Source organism: Phyllostomus discolor, chromosome X (assembly GCF_004126475.2).
Source record: "Phyllostomus discolor isolate MPI-MPIP mPhyDis1 chromosome X, mPhyDis1.pri.v3, whole genome shotgun sequence".
NCBI classification, from domain to species: domain Eukaryota; kingdom Metazoa; phylum Chordata; class Mammalia; order Chiroptera; family Phyllostomidae; genus Phyllostomus; species Phyllostomus discolor.
Window position 1 is genome coordinate 105,111,454 of NC_050198.1, and position 24,028 is coordinate 105,135,481.

Here is a 24,028-nt window from a genome sequence, read left to right on the forward strand (position 1 = left end):
TAAACATATTTTTAAACTCCCACAATGTGCTTAGCAATTACATTATTGATTCCTGGGGTAAAAGATGCAAGAGTTAGATGCTTGAACAGCATCTTTTTCATCACTTACCATAAAGGTATATTTTTCTCTTTGAAAGTTTAAAATGTGCCTTGGCTGGTGTGGTTCAGTGGATTGAGGGCTGGCCTGCATACCAAAAGGTCACTGGTTTGATCCCCAGTCAGGGCACATGCCTGGGTTGTGGGCCAGGTCCCCAGTAGGGGGTGTGCGAGAGGCAACCACACATTCATGTTTCTCTCCCTCTCTTTCTCCCTCCCTTCTTCTCTCTCTAAACATAAATAAATAAAATCTTTAAAAAAAGAAAGAAAATTTAAAATGTGTTTCTTCCAATGAGAAAGTTTACAATATTTCTTTTTTTTAATATTTTATTTATTTATTTTTTAGAGAGGGAAGGGAGGGGGAGAGAGAGAGAGAGAGAGAGAGAGAGAGAGAGAGAGAGAGAGAGAGAAGCATCAATGTGCGGTTGCTGGGGGTCATGGCCTGCAACCCAGGCATGTACCCTGGCTGGGAATCGAACCTCGGACACTTTGGTTCCCAGCCCGAGCTCAATCCACTGAGCTACGCCAGCCAGGGCTTACAATATTTCTTATTACTTCCTTTCCTGAATATTACCCCCAAGTTCCCTGTGCCTTTACTAAGGCATTTGCAATAAAAGACCTACATTTTAATATGTCAGTATCCTGAGATTAGTGTTAGAACTATTGTATGTAATTGTGTCTATACTTCACCATGCATGTCTTGTTATATTAGCATTTATATGGGTGAGTAAAAAAAAAAGCAACATTATTACTGCATTTGATGACATGTAAACAATACGTGGGCTTTTTACCCCACAAGACAATATTTAAACCCTTTATCAGTTCTAAGCCTTGGGCATCAATACCTCAGACCTTCTGTAAAGAAAAAAAAAATAAGATGGTCTTAAAAAAAGGCAAAGTCATTACCCTGAGTTTTATAGAAGCTGTAGCATCAAAGAGAATATTGATGAAATCAGTGAATAGTAACCTCATTGTCTTTCCAGCCACAATAGCATTTGTTAAGGAACAAAATGTTTAGAACTCCCCGAATATAGGCTTTGACTTTTTGGAAGTGCATAAAAGTCCTGTTCTTTTAAAACGATAAATAAATTTTTCATATATGGACTCCCAATATAGTATTGGGCAAAAGTAGGTTTACAGTTGTGAGCAACAAAACAGGTTTATTATTGTATTATTATTGATCAATTATTATATAATTTTATTTACAAACAACTGTAAACCTAACTTTGCACCATCCTGTAGATTAGACGGCACTGGTATAGAATTTTTCTTAATATTTCAAGTAAGAAAGCATAACGATTAATAGCATGGACAGTGCCTTTTGGCAAATTCAGTTTATGTCTTTGTCAGTTACTTGCTATATGATGTTGATGAAAGTTTTACCTAAGCCTAGCCCTATTTCCCTTTGTAAAATGAGTAAAGTAATATTTCTTATCGTATAGGGTTGTTTTAGAGACATAAAAGGGAGATAATGCATGTACAATCCCTGATCCAGTAACTTGTCTTTACTGGATCCCCTTTCATGTATAAGTATAAACTCGGATATTCCGAATCTGGACCCTTTCCCCAGCCATGCTGCTATCTACTCTACTTTAAATAAGAAGTCTTTCTCTGCATCGATAATGTTCTGTACCTATTTCTGTTGCAACGCTTATTAATAGTTGCTGATTTTCTTAGCTCTTTTAAGGTACCATGGCTTTATTGATAGTAGAGACTGTTTTTGTGTCCTGTTTTGAATTCCTAGCAGCCTATACAATGCTTGATATTTAGTAGACATTTAAAATCTACTTTATTGATTGAATGAATGGATTTGTATAAAGTGAGCCTTTGATGAACATATTTTATATAAATTTACCTAGGGAAATACCTGAAAGGCTTGTATATAGCAGTCTCACCTCTTTAATTCTTTGTCATTGGGAATACAAAGACATAAAGACTTTGTCGTGGGATTGAGCAAAACAAAAGAACTCATGGACATAAACAACAGTGCGGTAATTGCAGGGGTGCGGGAGACAGTGGATGAGGGCCTAGGGGGATACATGGTAACAGAAAAATACAATATAAATGGAATATTCGAAAAATAAAATAAACAAAGACATGGTCCTTGATCTCAAAGAATATGTTAGCTTATAGGAGAAATAGACATATAAGTAAATCATTTTAAAGATGTGTGATAAGCTACTGTGAGGGCTAAAAAATGTTAATACTTTCCCTTCCACCTTTTAAGTTCTGTTGGCTAGGCTAATAACCAAATGGATAGAGGCAGATGGACAGGAGAAAGTCCATGTTTAATTCATGCTCATGGGGAACTCACAAAGCCATGATACAGCCATGAAAATTGCAAAGACAGTGACCAACATTCCATGTCCAGGACATTTTGGACAAAGAAGGACAGGGGGGCTACCATGGGATTAGATTTTCAGGAGTGAGAATGGGCGATGCACAAGCAGTTGAGGAAGAGCCAAACACACAGGCCAGGCCACTACTGGCTGGGTGACTCAGGAACAATGGGACACAGTGGGTATCCAGCTATGTACACTTGCCTGAAGCACGCTACTCATCACACCTACTTCTGTTAGGCTAAGGCGGCATCTTCAGCAGTTTCTCTGTCTGAACCTCTTGGGCAGGAAAGGGAGGAGGGTCCGAGGTTCTGAGTCCTTTGGTTCTTGATAAACAGCTTACAATGAACATCCCAGAAAGCAGCTTCAGGGGTGCAGAATCTTGTCCCTCCACTACAGCGGTCATAAAGAGAAGGTCTGGCCAGGGAAGTCTTACCAAGTATGGGGAACTTGGTTGTGAGGCAGGGTTCTCCAGGCTGCTTGGTAGAGGCGGAAGAAGGAACCTCCGGCAGAAGAACAAAGCTCGCAGAGATCCAGAGGTGAGGAAGAACGCTAGATCATCAGAGCTCGCCTGATACCCTGGGACAGCTTTTAGGCGAGTTTGGCAACAGCTCAGTTGAGAAAAGATGAGCAACTGTGACCGAGCTAGTGGGCTCTGCTGCTCACCACAGAGAAAACCAATCTCATGAGGTGGGTGCTGGTGCAAAAGAAGGGTTTATTCAGGTGCTAAGACCTGGGAGAATGGTGCAGACCTGCCTCAAAGACCACCCCTCCCTTCCTGCTCAGGCTTGTCATTCTTATTGGGGCAGGGAAGGGAGGGGATTCTTCTATCCAATTATCTCGCTAGCCTTTGCTGCACTCAGGCCCTGTCCATTCATCTTTCTGGCTTTCGGTGCGCTCAGTGTAAGAACCGCCTGATATTTGGCCAATGGGGGAGACTCCCAGGTGCTCCAACGGACTGTCCGTGGTAACAGGACCAGAGTAGAGAACTGTCAGTAGAGGCAGCTGAGTCAGTTTGCTAGCTTTGCCATAACCAAGTACCACCGGGTGGGTGGCTTACACAACACAATTCATCTGTTCACAGAGTGGTGGCTGGGAACTCTGAGATCAGCAGGTACTTGGGGTTGCTGCCTCCTGAGAGCTGTGTGGGCAGGAGCTTTCCCAGGCTTCCCTCCTGGGCTGTCCGTGCCCATCCTCTCCATGTGCCTGTACATCCTCTGTAGGTGTCCGCGTCCACATTTCCCCTTCCTCTAAGGACCTGGGCCTTGTTGGATGAAGGGCCACTGGAACAACCTCATTTTAACTTAATTACTTCTTTGAATACCCTGTCTGCAAATAAAGACACATTCTGAGATGCTGAGGAATCACATTTCAAAATCCTTCTTGACCTTCTTTTTTAAAAGATTTTATTTATTTATTTTTAGAGAGAGAAGGGAAGGAGAAAGAGAGAAAGAGAGAAACATCCATGTGCGGTTGCTGGGGGCTGTGGCCTGCAACCCAGGCATGTGCCCTGATTGGGAATCGAACCTGCGACGCTTTGGTTCGCAGCCCGTGCTCAATCCACTGAGCTACGCCAGCCAGGGCTGCTCAAATTCTTATGAATTTCAATTCTTATGCTCAAAAGTATTTTTGCTGTTTCATCTCTGTGACTGTTGAGGGATGCTCACGTCATTGTTTTTGTACATTATATTCTATCATATGAGTACACTAATTTGAAATAACCAGACATGTTCAATAGATTATTGTGCAATTTAAGTGAGATATCATATATAAAGCATAGCATACACCCCCTAGTAGGCATTTAATAAATTATTTTTGAATGAATAAACTTGAGTGTTGAACAGAGAGCAATGCTTATAGTCATGATCAATATTAATACTATACATTTCTATGAAATAAGATATGGGAATTTCCCTGAATAAAACATAGATTAAAGGACTTTAGGAAAGAAGTAAATATACAATATAATGGATCTGTCAAGTGCTCAGGAGTCAATAAATGATGAAATAGAATCAATTAACATAAAACAAAGGCTATGGACGGATCTGATTATTCCTGCAAAATTACATTGTGGAGGTGCCTGTGAAGGAATCTAAAGGCTTGAAGAAGTTGAAAGTAAGAACCGAAGTTACCTGGAGAACACTTTTTGACCAGCATCTTGCTTATCAATCTATTGGAAAATCATGTTCATTGCCTGTTATGAGACAACAGCCAGTGTTAAGCACTGGGAATATCTTCAATTTCTCATCCTACACCTGTAATTTAGCAACTTCAATTTAAAAAATATTTTATTTCTAGAAATTGAAAACGGAAAGTTTACATAGTGCAAAATTAAAGTGGACATACCTGTGCTTACTGTGGGGATTTGATAAAGTTTTCATAAATATCCCCAGCAGCTGATAGACTATTGCAATAGGGGGCTTTCTTTGCTTTTACAGTGTTTCATGTATGTGAAAAGAATAAAATCTAGGTTCTTTATCATTGCATGTTTTCTTCATTCTATTTTCAAAAAATATTTTATTTATTTATTTTTAGAGAGGGGAAGAGTGAGACAGAGAGGGAGAGAAACATCAGTGTGTGGTTGCCCCTCACATGCCCCCTACTGGGGACCTGGCCCACAATCCAGGCGTGTGCCCTGTCTGGGAATCGAACCAGTGACGCCTTGGTTTGCAGGCCAGTGCTCAGTCCACTGAGCCGCTCCGGCCAGGGCTGCTACACTCTATTTTTATCCAAACTTTCACTTTCCAATTATTTCTCTCACATCTCTATTACAATTAAAAGTCAGTTAAATTTTTATTTCAATATATTTATAGAAAATATTTAGAAGAAAACATATAGGAATCAGTGTCTTCTTTAGGAAAGGGCAAATCTTTTCCTTGGTGAGTTTTAATCATCCTCTCGTGAAACACGCATGTAGTTAAATATTAAATAATTTTAATCTGCTTTCCTTGTTGAAAAAATCTTAAGCATATGCTGCAGAATAGCTCCATCTACTGACAGTTTGCCATGCTCTGAATTCGTATTGAATCAAATATTTTATGTTTGCTTCTTTCAAATGGCTTAAAAGAAAGACAGCCTGACTTGTAGTATGAAATATTTGATGTGTATATAACTTCAAATAAATCACGCATGACGATTTTTTCATAACTTCAGTCCATGCCCTCTGAACATTGTACCTTAAATATTATAAGAAACATTTTGATATTAGGTTTGAGCCTTAACATAAAATATAGACAATGTCCTACACAGAGAGAAAATGTTCTTGAAAGGAAGCATTCAGAATGTTTGCATTATGAACACATATAGATGGGAATATTGTGTATAGGAAGAAAATAAAGTATCTTAACAATTTGGGTCTCAAAAGTGAAAAATAAAATATTGGTGGATTCCTAGGACCACGGGTTTTAGTTCCCAGGTAGCCACTCCAAAGCACTAACACTAAACCAGCAAGGTCTTACTTCCAGTAAGTAATCCATTAGACTGACTTTGATGGTTGGGTGGGGGGGAAGGTGGAAAGACAGGTATAATAACAAAAAAGAGCTGAGAGTTATGAGGACATGTTAAACCAGTTTAACAGCAATCAGCCTAAAAGGAAAAAAAAAAAAAGGCCATAAAGCTCAGCAGCTCCAAAAGAACCTGTTCAAGTTTCATCTAAGGGGAAGACAGTAACTCCCAGGTCTGTTAACTTTTTACTCCTTTTATCTTCTGTGTGAGATTAGAGATTATTGCAGTCAAATCAGCACTGTGCAAATGATGTGACAGACTGATTTCGCATCTTCCCTGAGGTGCTTGTCATCGCCTTGTGAGAGAAGTCTCCCCAGGATCTGCAATGTTTGGTTCCCGACTCACGCAGTTGCCTGGGATGCAATGTTGGAATCCCACCCTCTCTCACTGAGGGCTGCCATTGACAAGGATGCAGAGTGAACCCCCTGGACGGGAGGGGGATGATGTGTCCTTGCTATCTGGATTGGAGTGGGCTAGAGGGAAACGCTTCACCCTTGCTTTTTCTTTTTTTTTTTAATATTTTATTTATTTATTTTTAGAGAGGGAAGGGAGAGATGGAGGGAGGGAGAGGGGGAGAGAGAGAGAGAGAGAGAGAGAGAGAGAGAGAGAGAGAGAGAGAGAGAGAGAGAGAGAGAGAGAGAGAGGAAGAGGAAGAGAAAGAAAGAGAAACATCAATGTGCGGTTGCTGGGGGTTATGGCCTGCAACCCAGGCATGTACCCTGACTGGGAATTGAACCTGCGACACTTTGGTTCACAGCCTGCGCTCAATCCACTGAGCTACGCCAGCCAGGGCTCACCCTTTCTTTTTCCACTAGTGAAAGTGGAGAGAGAGAGAGAGAGAGAGAGAGTGGAGAGAAAGCTCTCCCCAGAATTCTTTGGGGAGAGCTTTTATGACCTTAGACAGTTGATATGTTGGTACTTTCTCACTGCCTTAATTCCATTCCTATATCTGAACACTCTGTTCCATAGAATTCATTTCTGTTTTACTCTTTTTTTTTTCTTTTTTAGCCATGGTTACTTCCACTATTCACTGTAAATTTCTGGATATTTTTCTCATACTACAACAAGTATTTCTTTAAAAAAAAAAGATTTTATTTATTTATTTTTAGAGAGGGAAGGGAGGGAGAGAGAGAGAGAGAGGGAGAGAGAGAGAGAGAGAGAGAGAGAGAGAGAGAGAGAGAGAGAGAGAGAGAGAGAGAGAGAGGGAGAGAGAGAGAGAGAGAGACATCAATGTGCGGTTGCTGGGGGTTATGGCCTGCAACCCAGGCATGTGCCCTGACTGGGAATCGAACCTGGGACACTTTGGTTCCCAGCCCGCACTCAATCCACTGAGCTGCACCAGCCAGGGCTCTGTTTTACTCTTAATCCTTCTTTTTTTTTTTTCTGTTTTTGTGTGTGAGTTGGGTTTTTAACCAACAGTTTTCCAGATAGTGGAAGTGATGATGAGGAAAGAATTCTGATCATTCCAAGGAAACATTTCAAAAAGGAAATAAAAGGAGACGCCAGAGAGGGAGACCACTGGGTAATGAGGAGGACAGGGTGACAGCTGTCGGCAGGTCAGTCCCTTCCCGAGCTGGAGTGACTGGTGCAAGGGAAGGACTAGACTGGAAGACATAGCCCCAGCCGTGATGCTGACCTTTGTCGCCGAACCCTGGCAGCTGCCTGGCCTTCTTTAGAGCTCCTTCTCTGTCTTTCTGAGGAAAGCTAAGAAACTTCAGGAGAGGAATATGCACATATTAAAATTTGTCGAAGAAATGGTCCATAGCCATTCCTTCTCTTAACAATTTTTTTAAAATGTCACTGCTCTGCCACTGACAATTGCTCTCCCTCTCTTTTCTTAACTACAGATTGAATGAACAATGAGGCATTAGCCCTGTGGGGGCCTAAGTCTTTACATAATCAATCTAAGGAATAGTCGTCATTTATATTACTGGCATTGCAAATCTCTCCTGCAGCAGACCCTCTGGGGTTTTACCTAATTTTATTTTATTTTTCATTAGGATAGGGTAATGATGTTTCTGTCGACTATGGAAGTACATACACAAATTTTCCTTCTGTGAAATTGATGTGCAGGATCAACAGTAAAATCCTCCTACAACCAAATATATAAATGCATATTAGGGTACGGGATTGGCAAATTAAAATATCAGCCTGATCCCTATATAAAGAAGACATTATCCCTCACTCAAATAGCATTGGAAATTTCTTACCTGCTTCCTCATTTCTGAGGTTTTAATGCACTGTCATACTACGGTGATGAGAAATGTGATTTGAGAATTTTACACTGCGGGGGTTTGCTTTTTGACAATCATAGACATTGTAATACTGCTTGACAGTTTTTCATTTAAAACGTTATTTCTTTTTTCATTTTATTTTTCTTAAAAGAGCTTATTTATTTTTAGAGAGAGGGGAAGGGAGGGAGAGTGAGAGGGAGGGAAACATCCATGTGCGGTTGCCTCTCAAGCGCCCCCTACTGGGGACCTAGACCGCAACCCAGGCGTGTGCCCTGAGAGCTGAACCAGTGACCCTTTGGTTCTCAGGCCGGCGCTCAGTCCACTGAGTCACACCATCTAGGGCTTTTTGATTTTTGATTTTATTTTTTATTGTTGTTCAGTTACAGTTGTCCTGCCTTTTCCCAGTTGCTGTCCCCTGTCCCATTCTCCCCACTCCACAGTCAATTGCCCCCATTGTCCGTGCCCTTGAGTCGCGTTGTTTCACTAAGTAAAATAGTGAATATCCATCGCTTGAAGACTTGTGAAAAAAATAGCCACAAATTAGAGTGAAATAAGAAGAACATAGATTATAAAAATGTTAGTATGTGGAAGCAAATAATATTTTACTGGTCATAAAGAAAACAGCAATCAACAACAAATATATAGTTTCTAAAACAGAGATCTCTTGAATTTGTATTGACATAAGACCCAGAGAGTTCATTAGAGATATGACAAATTAAAAATATGCAGTAATGCTTCTGAAGATATAGTTTCCATATAAACAAATTTCTATGCTGAAAGTGTATTTGTAGTTTTGCTAAAGCAAGGACATGTATAAGTAGGTAAATAAAAATATTCTTAAAGAGAAAAATGGCATGCTGTGTACATTGATTTTTCTATCACTTTTTCTGAGGATTTATTGCACTTAAAATGTTGGATTGAGCCCTGGCCTGCTAACTTAGTTGGTTAGAGCATTGTCCCAATACATGAAGGCTGTGGGTCCCATTCCCAATCAGGACACATACAAGAGACAACCAAGAAATAAATGCATGGATAAGTGGAACAATAAATCAATGTTTCTCTCTCTCTCTCCTTCTCTCTCTCTCTCTCTTCCTTTCTGTCTCTCTCCAAAATCAATCAATAAAAATATTTTAAGTGTTTCATTGACACATTATTTCTGTACAAATACTCATGAAAAGAAATGATGTAAGTTCATGATTTTAAAATTTATGTTTAATTATAGAGGGATTTAAGAAAGCCTCCACATTCCATTTCTTCCCTTGGTTTGTACATCCAGATATTTTTTATGACTGTGTGTGTGTGTGTGTGTTTGTGCATGAGACTGAAAGAGAGAGAGAGAAAGAGACAGAGAGAGAGGCAGAGAGAGAGAGAGACTAACTGGCCGTCTTATGTGAGAATATCAGTATGATGAATCCCCACTGGAAGGTCATGGCTAACGTAACATGTGTTAGTAATGATTATTGCCATGGCCAAATGGCTTTCCCCCAAATACATATACTCTAATCAGTGGTGTAGAAGAGTATTGCTTTTCTCGCGTCTTATCAAAATGGGGCATTTCATTATAAAACACTTTAATCTTTACTAATCTCACATATGACAGCAGCATCCTGAGTTTTACATGCCACTATTTCCTTTTATGAAAAACAATGTGAGAAAATGTATTACCTGAGCATTCTTTACATTTAATTACATTTCATTAATTTGATAGACCCCAACAGTAGTAGCCATTTGCCCACAAATAGTTATGATTGGCTGATGGGGAGTAAAATCTTAATGCTTCATTTAGTCTACACTCATTTTGTGTTTTGCATGCAAAATACCAATGACATTAGCAATTATAATAATAGAACTTAGAAAACAAAGCAATAATAAAACTCTCAGTATCATTATTCCAGGTGTTTAATATTTATTTCAGGTTTGTATCAGTCAGTAGACACATGTTCTATTTTAAAGTAATAAAAAAAGCTAATAGATGTTGGGCACCATTGAAACAGTTAGGTGAAGCTACCACTAGTGCGTCACCTAACTGCGTGTTAATTGAATGTTTTAATAACATTCTGGTTTTATTTTTTAATATCAAAGGATCATTCAATTTTAGTTAAATTATAGCAAGCTAGCATACACAAAACACTGTTTATCACCTGAACTGCAGTAAGCTGTTAGAAAATGTTCAAATGATCAAAGTCACATTTTCTGATGATGTCGTTTTCATGGCCCAGACCTGCAGGGAGATTACAATCTAACAAAGTAAAAAATAAAATTTCTGTAAAGAAGATCTAATGAACAAACTGAACTAACAAGCAAAACAGAGACAGAGGCATGGATGGAGAGTAGATGACAACTGGGGGAGGATAGGGGGCGGAGGATTCAGCCAAAAGAAAAAAGGACTCATAGACAGAGAAAATGGTGTGTCAGAGACAGATTGCTGGCGGAAGGGGGTGTAAGGGGACTAAATGGTAATGGAAACAATGCCATAAAAAAGGTACCAAAAAAAGAAAGAAAATCACAAACTTCCCCTGAAAATGATAATGGATTTTATGATTAAGAGAACTAGATAAGGCGGTAGTTTACATACTATTCGGCAAGCTAGAGCCACCCTATTATTATCAATTCATCAGTGATGGTTTTTGTATAATCATATTTCCACAGCTTCCAGACCTGTTCGCTAACATTGAAAATTTCATTAACTGCTCATGAGGCGTTTTCTTCCAAAACTTAAAATGGAAATTAGAGTATAAAAATAATTAGGGTAAATGACGGTTAGCAGATCTTTTCCTAGAAGCAGATTTTAGTATGATCTGCAGAGTGAGAGCCCTTGTTTGAATTTGCAGAAAGATATATTAAGAAGAGACTTGTAAACTGATAGATGAATTGCATTTCACAACTTTTCTGGAGAGGCAAACCTTGCCAGAAGGATATTGGGTATCTAAGTACACCAGTCATTGTCCTTCGCTATTATTAATTCCTACCTATGTTTTATTGTTTATATATCCACTCTTTGTTTTTGATTTCCAGTTATATTATGAAGCAACGGATTTTTTATTAAAGTGTATAAGCTGTGAAATTCCCAAGTGTGATATATTTCCTCTTGACTCATTTGTACACAAATGCATCATCACCCATGAGACATCAAAGACAAAAAAGATGCAGAAAACTAATATGTTTGTGTATCTAAAATTCTGTGCAGTGATTACAAATAGAACATTTTAAGTTGGAGAATATTGATAGCTTAGCTGAACAAATATTAAAATTATAATATCATTCCATTTTATATTGAAAATGATTCTTTTCATTTTGGGTATAGCAGCTAAATTGAATGCATGTAGCCTCAGGTTTGTATCCAAGACAGAAATCTATAGAATCTTCTATTTTTGTGTTACTTAATTTTTTCCCTTTTGCACTCACTTATCTACATGGTGCATGCAGATACAGTTTATTCATTTCACAGGAGGTGTCTGTAATATCCTTGTGGTTAAGTGTTCATAATAATGTATGATTAAAAGATGAAGGAAATTGTTTTAATCCTAGGGGAAATGAGTGTATTCATTTCAGGATACTGACACTATAATTAGAGGAATCCCTGTTAAATGTAGAAAGGGTTGGCCATAGATTCAAACTCCTTTAACTCTTGCTTGTACCTCTCAAACCTGAATGTTTATTAAGGCTTGATTTTTGCACTGTATTAAAGGAAGATCCAAACAGCCCCAGTAAAAATTACTTTGTTTCCTGTTATAGGTTATCACAGAATTCCATCCATAGAAAGTTTGTACTTATGTCTTTAACCGAACAGAATTTCGCCAAATACTTACTGAAAGAAGAAAGCACAACTGAAGCCTATGCTGAAGTGAAAATATTTATTTTTAAAGCAAGACTCAAAGATAGGCTAATGTTAAGAATGGCAGGGTTTTTTAAATAAGAAATTCATTTTTTACTATTTCTTTAAATCATGTAGAGAAATGTATATTGTCTTCAATATAAACATGAAAACCAGTTCATAAAGGCAGGAAAATGTAATTAGTACTTCAGGAATCTTTTTAATATGGATTTTCATATTGAATAATAGCCATGAATATTGATATTTATTTTCTTATGGATTTTATATTATGTTGTGTCTTTATGTTGAAATAATCATTTTAACATAAGAATGCAATATCCAAGAAACAAGTGAACACTGTTAAAGTGTATTTTCAATTTCATAGAAGTCAGAAAAAGGGAGAATTGTTACATCTTAATCCTCTCAATCCTTAAATAACTTTGAGTTATCAGATTAACTTCTCCAAAAAAAATTGAGTATGAGGCCTAAGTAAGCATGCTTTCACTGCTCTTATTTTGATGGAAAACTCCCTTAAATTTCTATTATTGTTATTGTTATTATTATTAGTTTCTGAGTATATTTTAGAGAAAAAAACAACAGATCCCAGTGTGAAACTTGAAAATTGGGTTTGCATGGTTCAAACCTTTCCAAAATTCTATAAACAGCATGAGACATTGGTCTATTTAATTTCTAGCTATTGATTCAAAAGAATGTTTGTTTGCAAATTACCATTGCAGTTGTATTTGAACACTAAAAATACCTTTTTCTTTAGAGAAAGTATGTGGGGAGGATTATGTTCACAAGGGCTGCATCCATTTCTTGCACACAATTCCTCATGTTGGCAGCAGTAAAGGCTTTTGGTCCTTGAAATAGATGACATCTATTTATACCACTTTTAAGATTAACTCAAAATTAGCCCTGGCTGGCGTAGCTCAGTGGACTGAGCGCGGGCTGGGAACCAAAGTGTCCCAGGTTCGATTCCCAACCAGGGTACATTCCTGGGTTGCAGGACATAACCCCCAGCAACTGCACATTGATGTTTCTCTCTATCTCTCTCTCTGTCTCTATCTCTATCTCCCTCCCTTCCCTCCCTAAAAAATAAATAAATAAAATCTTAAAAAAAAAAGCTTCATGGGTAACTTAAAAAAAAAAACAAAAAACTTAAAAAAAATTAACTCAAAATTAACAACTTAGATCTAAGACTAGAAAACTGAAAACTAAGACCAGATCAGAAAACTCTTAGACCAAAAAGAAACTAAATGCTCCTTGGCATCATCTTGGTGATGATTTGTTGGATATGACACTGAGAGCAACAATAAAGTTGCTTTTTAACTTAATTAACATTTAAGTTTAATTTAACTTTTTAAGTTCAATTTAACTACATTACATTACAAGGCTTCCGCACAGAAAATGAAACAACTAACAAAAGTCAACCCACAGAATGAGAGAAAAGAATTACAAACCAGTTATCTCATATATAATCTCCATCCAGAGGGTATTCAGCCATGTAATACGAAAAATAGAGACATTTATTGAAGAACAGAGAAGATACAAGAAACATTGTACAAAAGACAATGACACCTCAGTCCCCTTCAAAGTCGGCACCTTGGGACCTCACACAGTTTGCCCAATAGCCATCAGCAGCCCCGTCATATTTTCCTGAATCTCATTGATAGTCTGAAATCTCTTCCCTTTCAAAGGTGATTTTAGTTTTGGAAAAGCCAGAAGTCTCAGGGCACCAAATCTGGGCTGCAGGGGGCTGAGTCACCTGGGTGATTTGATGTTTTGCCAAAAAACTCTGCATGTGATGCATGAGCTGGTGCATTGTCACGATGAAGTTGCCAATCACCAGTTGCCCACAGCTGTGGCCTTCTGAATCATCTGAGTAGTTTCCACAGAGAAATGTTCAAGCTTAATGCAAAATCTGATGCAGATTTGTTGCTCTACTCAGTCATTTTGAATGCAACAACCACACAGTACACATGCTCCCTCAAGTGGTGTCTACTGGCCACACTGACTAGTACAGTGAAGTTGTCATTGTTCACACATGTGTATTCCAGCCCACTCTCCTTAGTTGCCAGGTTTCATCGATGTTGTGCAAGCCATTGTTGTTATATTAACAATGGCTAGACTTTTGCCAGATAGGCTATATATACATATTTTTTCCAAGTCTTACATGTAAACTGTTAATCCATTTTAAGTTAATTTTAAAAGTTATATAGAGGTCATTCTTTTGCATGTAAATATCCAGTTTCCTCAGCACCATTTATTTAAAAAAATGTCTTTTACCATTGAGTATTCTTGACTTCCTTGTCAAATATTAGATGACAGTATATACTAAAATTTATTTCTGGGTTCCCAAGTCTCTTCTGTTGGTATCTGTGCCCATTTGTATGCTACTGCCATACTGTTTTGATTACTATAGTCTCACAGTATAATTTGCAACAAGGAAGTTTGAGTCTTCACTTTGCCTTTCACAAGATTCCTTTGGCTATTCTAACTCTTCTGCAGTTTCATAGAAATTTTAGGATTGTTATATAATTCATGCAACTCATGGTGTGGTTTTGTATTTTTAAAAAATATTTTGGATTCCCAGCCAGGGTACATGCCTGGGTTGCAGGCCACAACCCCCAGCAACCACACATTGATGTTTCTCTTTCTCTCTCTCTCTCTCTCTCTCTCTTTCTCTCTCTCTCTCCCTCCCTTCCCTCCCTAAAAATAAATAAAATCTTTAAAAAAAATATTTTGGTCTTCCACAAATATTGCAGATGGTCATTTCTGCCTGTATGTGTTCTAATATTTTTGTAGAAAAGTATCCTGTGCTTATTTATAAATATTCATAAGATATTGATTGGGATTGGCTCTTTAACTACTAATGAGAAAATTTCTAAAGCTTGCAATAAATGCTAAAATTAACTGTTAGCTTATAATAACAGGCCTTAGTAAAAAAAAAATTACTGAGTATTAAAAGGATTTTGAAAAAATGAACTAAATTTAAATTAGTACACAATTTTTAGTGGACTCATTTTTATTAGGTTACTTGTTAATTATGAGAATTACATATCATTTATGCTTAATGGTGTGCAAATAATTTTTTCTGGGCTTGGGGAGTAAAGTTACTCAGAAAAGTAATTTGGGAACACCTAAATAAATCCTATCTGGAAGACTGATTTAAAGAAACTCATAGCATAATATTGCATTGGACATATTAAATTTTTAATATACCTGGCTGGAGTTTTAAATTCTTCATAATGTGCTCTATAAATGAACAAAAGTAACATATTTTTAAATTGGAGAAAGAATGTGTTCCACATGCCTGACTTTTAGATATTAGCTATAGTTATTTCTTCCTGAAGAAATTGTAAATAGACTCAAATTCCAGTGGTCTATATCACAGTGTTTATGCTGTAGATTTAAGGTGATATTATAAATATACTTTGAACAATGTAATAATATAGCTTCCTGGAATTGTTTGCGATTGATTTATTTTAGCTCTAAATGTCTCAACTTAGTACTTCATCCAGAATTAAAATCTACTGGTAGTTCCTCCCATGTACCTAACCTTATTTGGTACCCCCTTTTTAACACCCTTGGGAATTAATGAGGCAAAAACATTTAGTGAAAAAATAAAGGGTTATTTTTAATACTTAGGATTGGCAAAATAGATTCAGAGTAGATATTTCAGGAAATACTTAGTCTTTGCATTATTAGAACACTCACCCACGTTTACCTGGTCTTATTTTCCTGATGTCCCGGCACTTGAACCTAATGCATTCAAAGTATAGAGGTCTTTTCTTCTTTGGTTATTGATGATCATATTTTAATTTTTCATGCCCTTGTCCTCCAAATATAAGGGTGTATGCCTGCATGATTAGATATTTTTAAGTTCTTGGCACCCTAAAACCTAATTTAGAAAAACACTTTTGATTCCAAAAACGAGAGAGAAGTACAAAGTTCTTTTTGCCACCAAAAGTAAAAATTCAAGGATATGATTCATAAGTACATCATCCAATCTTTCTGAAGATTATTCACTTTTGTATTCATTCTGTAGAATTATATTAACATGCTCTTATGATTATGACTCGCTTTTGTCCAATTAGAGTGAACATTTCTTAATGCCATTTAAAATTTTATTAGAAATGTCTTCTTTGCCCCTGGCTCTCCTGACACTGCCAGTCAAAACTCACTCGCCCTGTAGGCATCTCTTATGAGCTTCTCAGATTTAGAATCATTTCTAATGAGTAAATCAAACAATTCTCTAACATGTTAATAGCTTTAATTTGCTTCTTGTCCTCAAGGTCTAAAGACTTGATTACTGTGTGGAGAAGACGAAAATGAATGTTGTAAGTTGAAAGCTGTCAGAACTGGTCAGAGACTAAAGTGATAGTGCATAAAACAATGAATGATGAATAAAAGGTACATGACTTCTGGATTTGTTAACATTGTACATAAAATAACACAGTTTTACAGATTATAATAAGAAAATCTTTCAATGATGTGAAATATGACATGACCCTAAATATAATCATTAAGACTTAAGATTATAGGTGCTGTAATCTTGCATATGAAGCAACTCTCAAAAAAGAAATCAAGGACTATCCATGGGGAAAAAGAAGATAAGAATCCAAAGTAAATTAAAAGTGAGTCACAGTTATATCAATGTAAAGTTTTATTGTTAGACCAAAATTTTAGCTCTCGCCTTGGCTAATGTGGCTCACTTGGTTGGCTGTAGTCCACCAAGAGAAAGGTTGCAGTTTCATTCTGGTCAGGGCATGAGCCTGGATGTCTGGTCCCATCCCGGGCTGGGGTGTGTACAGAAGGCAACCAATCAATGTTTCTCTCTCCATTGATGTATATCTCCCTCTTTCTCTCCCTCCCTTCCCCTAAAAACGAAGTAAATAGAATCTTTTAAAAATTTAGCTGTTATTATTATTATTTCTTAAAAGTTCAGGAAAATGGGGGTTGGCATGATTTTTAAACAAGCTGTTGCAAAGAATGGAACATAGTTAGGTTAATATTGTTGGCTTCTTTTTTGGCCAGTGAGTATGCATTTATGATTTAGCTGTATTTATATATTAGACCAAAAGTTGGGGGTTGCTTTCATTGTGGGTGCCTTAATTCTCAGATTTATGTCTTCAAAATTAACCTAATAACAGTACTGTAGCAATCATAGGTACAGATAAAATAAGGAGTGCAGAATATAAAAACTACAGATATTCATTTTCTGAAGTCACTGGAAAGAAAAACTAAAGAAACTAGTTTGAAAGGAAATATCAAAATGCATTGGTGATATTGTAATCAATAGTTCTTCATGATTCAGTTCCAACTTAGAGCTCTGACTAATTTATTTATCCAAATTAGTAGATGACCCCTGTTGTAAGCTTTTGGAGTACACTCATCAACACACACACCCATGTCCCTGCCATCACAGAGTTGACATCTAATGGGAAAAAAAATATTTCTTTCTTCTCTCTTCTCTTGTCCTGTAAAATTACTTGCAGTTCCCGAAATATGACATTTGGTTTACACTTCTGCATCTGTACAAGTGCTATCCTTATGTCTACGATGCATTTCTGCAATCATTATCTAAAGAGTGAACTACCATGAATCTTTTTTTCCTAGATTTATTGAGATATAATGGCCATATTACATTTGTAAGTTTAGGTTGTGAAATATTGGTTCAATAGACTTAGGTGTTGCAATAAGAGTACCATTAGAGTGTTAACTAGCATCTCCATCATGCCACATAATTAGGCTCTTCTTTTTGTGGTGAAAACACCTACTCTCTTAGCAACCTTCAAGTATATAGTATGCTACCTATTATTACAATACTGTTGTTAGATCTCCAGAATTTATTAATCTTACAGCTGGAAGTTTGCACTCATTGATCAATATAACCCTATTCCTTCCACACTACAGCCCCTAGGAGCCATATTGCACTCTCTGTATCTATGAGATTTTATTTATTTGTAGAGAGGGGAAGGGAGGGAGCAAGACAGGGAGAGAAACATCAATGTGTGGTTGCTCCTCACATGCCCTCACTTGGGGACCTGGCCCACAACCCAGACATGTGCCCTGACTGGGAATCGAACTGGTGATCCTTTGGTTTGCAGGCCGGGGCTCAATCTACTGAGCTACACCAGCCAGGGGGAGCTTGTTGGTTTTTATACTCCACATATAAGTGAGATTATACAATATTTATCTTTCTCTGTCTGACTTATTTCACTTACCATAATGCCCTTAAGGTCTGTTTATGGTGTATAGATGGCAGGATTTAATTCTTTGTCATGGCTGAAAAATATTCCATTTTTCACGTCTTTTTTTCCATCCATGTTTTTATGGACACTTAGATTGTTTCTGTATCTTGGCTAAGGTGAATAGTGCCACATAAACATGGAAATACAGGTGTCTCCATGATACCCCCTTTTCATTTCCTGTGGATATGCACCCAAAAGTGGAATTGCTGGATCATATGGTAGTTCTGGTTTTAATTTTTTGAGGAACCTCCCTAATGTTTTACATAGTGGCTACCAATTTATATTCTCACTAACAGTGCACAAACATTCTTTTTTTCTCTATATCCTTGCTAATACGTGTTATCTCTTTTCTCTTTGGTGGTGGCCATTCTGACAGGTGTAAGGTGGTGTCTCATTGTGGTTTTGATTTGTCTTGCTCTGATGATTAGTGATGACCAGCAACTTTTCATGTCCGTGGCCATTTGTATGTATTCTTTGGAAAAATATATATTCCATTTTTGTGTGTTTTATTGTGCTTAGTTTTTGTTGTTCTTAGTGTTGTTATTGATTTGTATATATATATATATATATATATATATATTTCTCCGATTTTGTAGATTGTCTTTTAATTGTGCTTATTGTTTCTTAGACCATGCTGAATCTTTTAGTTTGATAGTCTGACTTATTTATTTTTGCTTTTCTTGTTTGTGTTCTAGGTCTCACCTTTTTTACAAAAATCGTTATGAAGACCACTGACAAGGACACTTTTCCTTGTTTTTCACTTGGAGTTTCATGGTTTCAGGATTAACATTGAAGTTATTATTCCATTTTAAGTAAATGTTTGTGAATGCTATAATCCAGGGGTCCAATTTCATTTTTCTGCCTGTGGTTATACAGTGTTTTAAGCACTGTTTATTGAAGAGACGAATTTTTTTTCCTCATCGAGTATTCTTGGTGACCTTGTCAGATATTAATTGACTGTATATACTAGAGTTTATGTCTGGAAGTTCAATGCTGTTCAGGAACCCAGCTGCAGAATAAGAAAAAGTATCGGTTTGGTGCATGGCACACAGTGGTAGGAATCTGCACGTGAAGTTTATCCCATGGTCCATGCGCAGGCTTCCCGACAGAGTCCAGAATGTAGCCAGCCAGAACCTTGTCTCTTTAATGGTGCATCCTTCCCTCCGCTGGGTACCTTGTATGGTTCTTTCCTGATCTGTTACCTTTCTCTACTCATTGAGCTCCCAGCTTAATACTCTGATGTTGCAAGAGAGAAATGAGTGTTGTTGACAGCATCCCCCACGGCTGAACTGTCCATGGGATATTTAGGTTGCCCAATGTAATTATGTTTTTGTCTGTTTCTCCCTTTCATTCTGTTAGCTGGTTTATATATTTTGGTACTCCCTAATTGGGTACATATATACTGAGAAGTGTTATGTCTTCTTGATCTAGTGTTCCCTTAATCATCATTAAATGTCTTTGTCTCTTGTTACCTTTTTATCTTGAAATTTCTTTTGTCACACCTACATTTCTGTGGATGCCATTTGCTTGGAGAATCATTTTCCACCCTTTAGCCTTGAGTCTGTATTTGTCTTGGCAGCTCAGAGGTATTTCATGAAACAGCATATGGTTGGGTTTTTATTTGTTTGATCCAATCTGTTACTCTGTGGCTTTTCATTGGTGAGTTTATTCTACTTACATTTAGAGTGATTGACATATATGACAATCTCCTATAACCATTATCTTTTGTTTTCTCATAGCTGTATGACTCTATTTTTAAAAAATATTTTATTTATTTATTTTTAGAGAGAGGAGAAGGGAGGAAAAAAGAGAGGGAGAGAAACATTAGTGTGTGGTTGCCTCTCTCATGCCCCCTGCTGGGGACCTGACCCACAACCCAGGCATGTGCCCTAACTGGGAATCGAACTGGGGACCCTTATGGTTCACAGGCTAGTGCTCAATCCACTGAGTCACACCAACCAGGGCTCAATTGTTTTTCATCCTTTGTGTTTCTGTCTGATGTTTTAATTTGCTGGTGTTATATAATTTTTTCTTCTGTTTTCTCTTTTTTTCTTTTAAAGTTATGTGTCTTAGTTTGGGGTTTGTGTGTGTGTGTGGTTACTACTAGGTTAATGTAAAAGTAACTTTCATACATATGGTATTTCTTTTTCTTCTGAATGTACCTGATCTCCATCTCCCTTTGCAAATTCAGCCTTTTACTCCTGCCCTTTTTAAGTTTTTGTTGTCCCAAATTATCCCTATTTATACTGTGTTCACTTCTGAATTACAATAGTTATTGCCTTCCTCCTCTCTCTCTTTTAATGTTTTTACCTCATTTAACCTGTATGTGATATTTAAGTGTATAGTCCACTATTAGGAATAAGAGTTGTTGGTAATCTTACTTGTAGTTTTGTGACCTCTTGTTCTTTATTTCAAGTAGAATAACCTCCTATTTCTTGCAATGGAGGTCTTCTGGTGCTGTTAAATTCTCCCACCTTCTGAAAGTTTTTATTCCTCCTTCATATCTAAAGGACAACTTTGCTGGATTATTCTTTACTGGTCATTTCTGTCTTTTAGTACTTTGCCTATTTGACATATTTTTTTCCACTTTGTAGGGCTTCTGAGAAATCTGATGATAATCTAATAGAAGTTTCCTTGTAGGTTACTGTCTTCTTTTCCCTTGCTCTCTTGAGAATTCTCCTTGTCAAGAATTTTTGGAAGTTTTAGTACTATGTGCCTTGGAGAAGGCCTTTTGGTATTGAGATAATTAGGTGTCTTGTTTGCTTTTTGGATTCCAGGATGGAATCTAGCTAGCTCTTTCCATATGTCTGGGAAGTTTTCATCAACTATTTGTTTGAATAGGTTCTCAGTTCCTGTCTCCATCTCTTCCTCTTCCGGTACGCCTACTATTCCTATATTGCTCTATCTGATGGAGTCAGATAGTTCTTATAGAGTTCTTTCACTTTTGTTACTCTAATTCTGTTTTTCCATCTATGCCATTTCTAGATTTCTATCTTCAATTTCACTAATTCTTTCCCAATGTGATCAGCTGTATTTCCTAGACTAGCTAGTTCATTCCTGATGTCTTTTGTTATTATTTATCTCCAGAATTTCTATTTGGTTCTTTTTAAAAGTTTCCATTTCTTTGGTAAAGTATTCATTTTGTTTATTAATTTTATTTGTTAGCTTATTAAACTGCCTATCTGTATTGTATCTCATTGGGCTTTCTCAGAACTGTAATCTTGAATTTCCTGTCATTTAAATTGCATATTTCATGTTTTTAAGTTTATCTTCTGAAGATTTTAAAATTTTCTTTCAGAGCTACATTATTACTCTGGTTAGTTATGGTATTTGATGGATTCCTTCTCTTCGTAGGCATCTATATATGAATGGCTTTCTCTACCAGATTAACAAGAAGTCTTTTTATTTATTTTTAAAAAGATTTTATTTATTTTTAAAGAGAGGGGTGAGGAGGGAGAAAGAGTAGGAGAGAAACATCGATGTAAGGGAGGAACATTGATTGGCTGCCTCTTACGTGTGCTCCAACTGGGGACCAAATGCACAACCTAGGTATCAGACCTGAGCGGGAATCAAACCTGCAACTTCTCACTTTGTGGGATGACACCCAACCCCCTGAGCTACACCAGTGAGGGCGCGTTTCCGTTGCTTTTCAGTAGGGGTCACTAAAGCACAGGCATTTTAGCTTTTTCTGCTCAGCTCTGTCCTTTCAGATCTGTTTGTTCCCTGGGAAGGTGGGCATCTCCTCTGTGATCAGGTTGCCTGCATCTCAGGGTGCTCAGCCCCAGGGGGATGTGGTGGGCGATTGGAGGCCACGTTCTTGAAACTCCAGCACTGTCACCTGCAGCTATACGCTGCGAGCCGTGCACTACAGTGGGTGGGTGTGAGGTGAGCTGGGAGAGGCTGGCTGGTAACTTACGGCTTTGTTCTCCCAGCCACGGAGACTGGCGGACCTTAGTGTCTTCCACGCTGTGTCTCCACCCACCCCTGGGGTGAGCCGCAGAGCTCACCTGTCATTTAGGAGAAAATGTTTCTGTGTTTTCAGTCCTTGTGCTTGCAGACGGTGTGCTCTGCAGCTCAACACATAGTGTTACAGCGTCTTCTGGGGCCCACTGTGACATTGGGAGGGTGCGGGGAGGAGGCCGGGCCTCGCAGTGGCTGTGTTTTTCTGCCTGGTGACACCTGAGCTTTGTCCCCGCCCAGGTCCCCCTGTTCAATTGTGGAGCATGCTGACCACACCCACTGGGATGCTCACTTTACGTGTCTGCCTCTCCCTCTCTCTCCCGGCCCCGCCCCCATCGACTTGCTGACGTCATCAGCTGGCCCTTGTGACATCACAGAGGGAATCCCCTCCCGTTTCCAGGGACCCAGTGCACACGGCAGGGCCTAGGGCACAGGCAGGTGGCCTGGCAGGAGCAGTTGCTCCTGCCACAGGGTGGCAGTGTCTATGGACAGAGCAGCCATAGGGCTCAGGGTTTGAGAAGCAGACCCAGCGGTGGAGGAGGCAGACATGGAGGAGCCAGGGAGCAGCAGGACACAGGTGAGCAGGAGCCCCTCAGGTCCGCCGAGTCCCCAACTCTGCCTTCCTCCCCCCTCCTCCCCACCGGCCCATCCCCCGACAGCCCCGCACACCCCAGAGCCCGCCTCCAGCCTTCTTACCCACCCACTGACCTGGGGGGCGGCTGCCCCTCTAACTCCGGCCCCCATAAGCCACGCCCACCCTAACCCGTGGTCCCCCCCTAACCCGTGGTTCCCCCTTGTCCCTATCAGGATACCCAGACACTGCCCGTTCCCGTGGATGCATCCATGGCTCTAAAGCGCCTGCAGAAGGAACTGATGGACATCACTAAGGACCCTCCACCCATGTGCTCCGCAGCACCAATGGAGAATGACATGTTTACATGGAGGGGGGTCATTGTGGGCCCCAACAACAGCCCCTATGAGGGAGGCATCTTCTCCCTAAACATACACTTCTCACGCGAGTACCCCTTTCAACCTCCATATATATACTTCACCACCCGGGTGTACCATCCCAATATCGACAGAAGAGGTAATATATGTCTAGATATTCTCAAGTCCCAGTGGTCACCTGCCCTTACGGTATCTGATTTGTTGTTGTCCATCAGCTCCATGTTATGTGACCCCAACCCCGACGATCCCTTAGATCCATCAGTTGCCAGAATGTACTTAACAGACAGGGACGCGTATGATGCTATCGCTCGGGCTTGGACCAAGAAGTACGCAAAGTGAGTGAGAAGTAAACAGTAAGCCACCACCTTAATAAAACACCTGGCTGTTGAACCTGTGGTCTTTTGACTGCTTTCTGGGAGGCGTGGCTTCCCCATCTTTCTGGGCACACGGGGAACACCTGCCACATCTGGGTGTGTGGAGGGCGCGGGGAGGCAGGGGGTGGGGCCAGGTTGGGGGATGGGGGGGATGGAGGTTGCACACCTGCCACATCTGGGTGTGTGGAGGGCGTGGGGAGGCAGGGGTGGGGCCAGGTTGGGGGATGGGGGGGATGGAGGTTGCACACCTGCCACATCAGGGTGTGTGGAGGGCGTGGGGAGGCAGGGGTGGGGCCAGGTTGGGGGATGGGGGGGATGGAGGTTGCACACCTGCCACATCAGGGTGTGTGGAGGGCGTGGGGAGGCAGGGGGTGGGGCAAGGTTGGGGGATGGCTGCGTGGGAGAGGCCAGTTTTCATAGGCACTTTACTGAAAGCCGTCTTTCCTGCTTCAGGATGGGAAGGCAAGCACAAGGGGGTGGTGGGCTTAGGATGAGTCCTTTAC

The 24,028-nt window shown here is 39.2% G+C and overlaps 1 protein-coding gene across 1 annotated transcript; it reads left to right on the plus strand.

Annotated features, from left to right (window-relative positions):
- Nucleotides 1-23,015: 23,015 nt before the first annotated feature.
- On the plus strand, nt 23,016-23,490 carry LOC114505261 (ubiquitin-conjugating enzyme E2 D3-like). The gene has a single exon (XM_028523160.2). It carries the CDS (start codon nt 23,047-23,049, stop codon nt 23,488-23,490), a length of 444 nt encoding a protein of 147 aa, XP_028378961.1. The 5' UTR covers nt 23,016-23,046.
- The last annotated feature ends 538 nt before the right edge of the window (nt 23,491-24,028 follow it).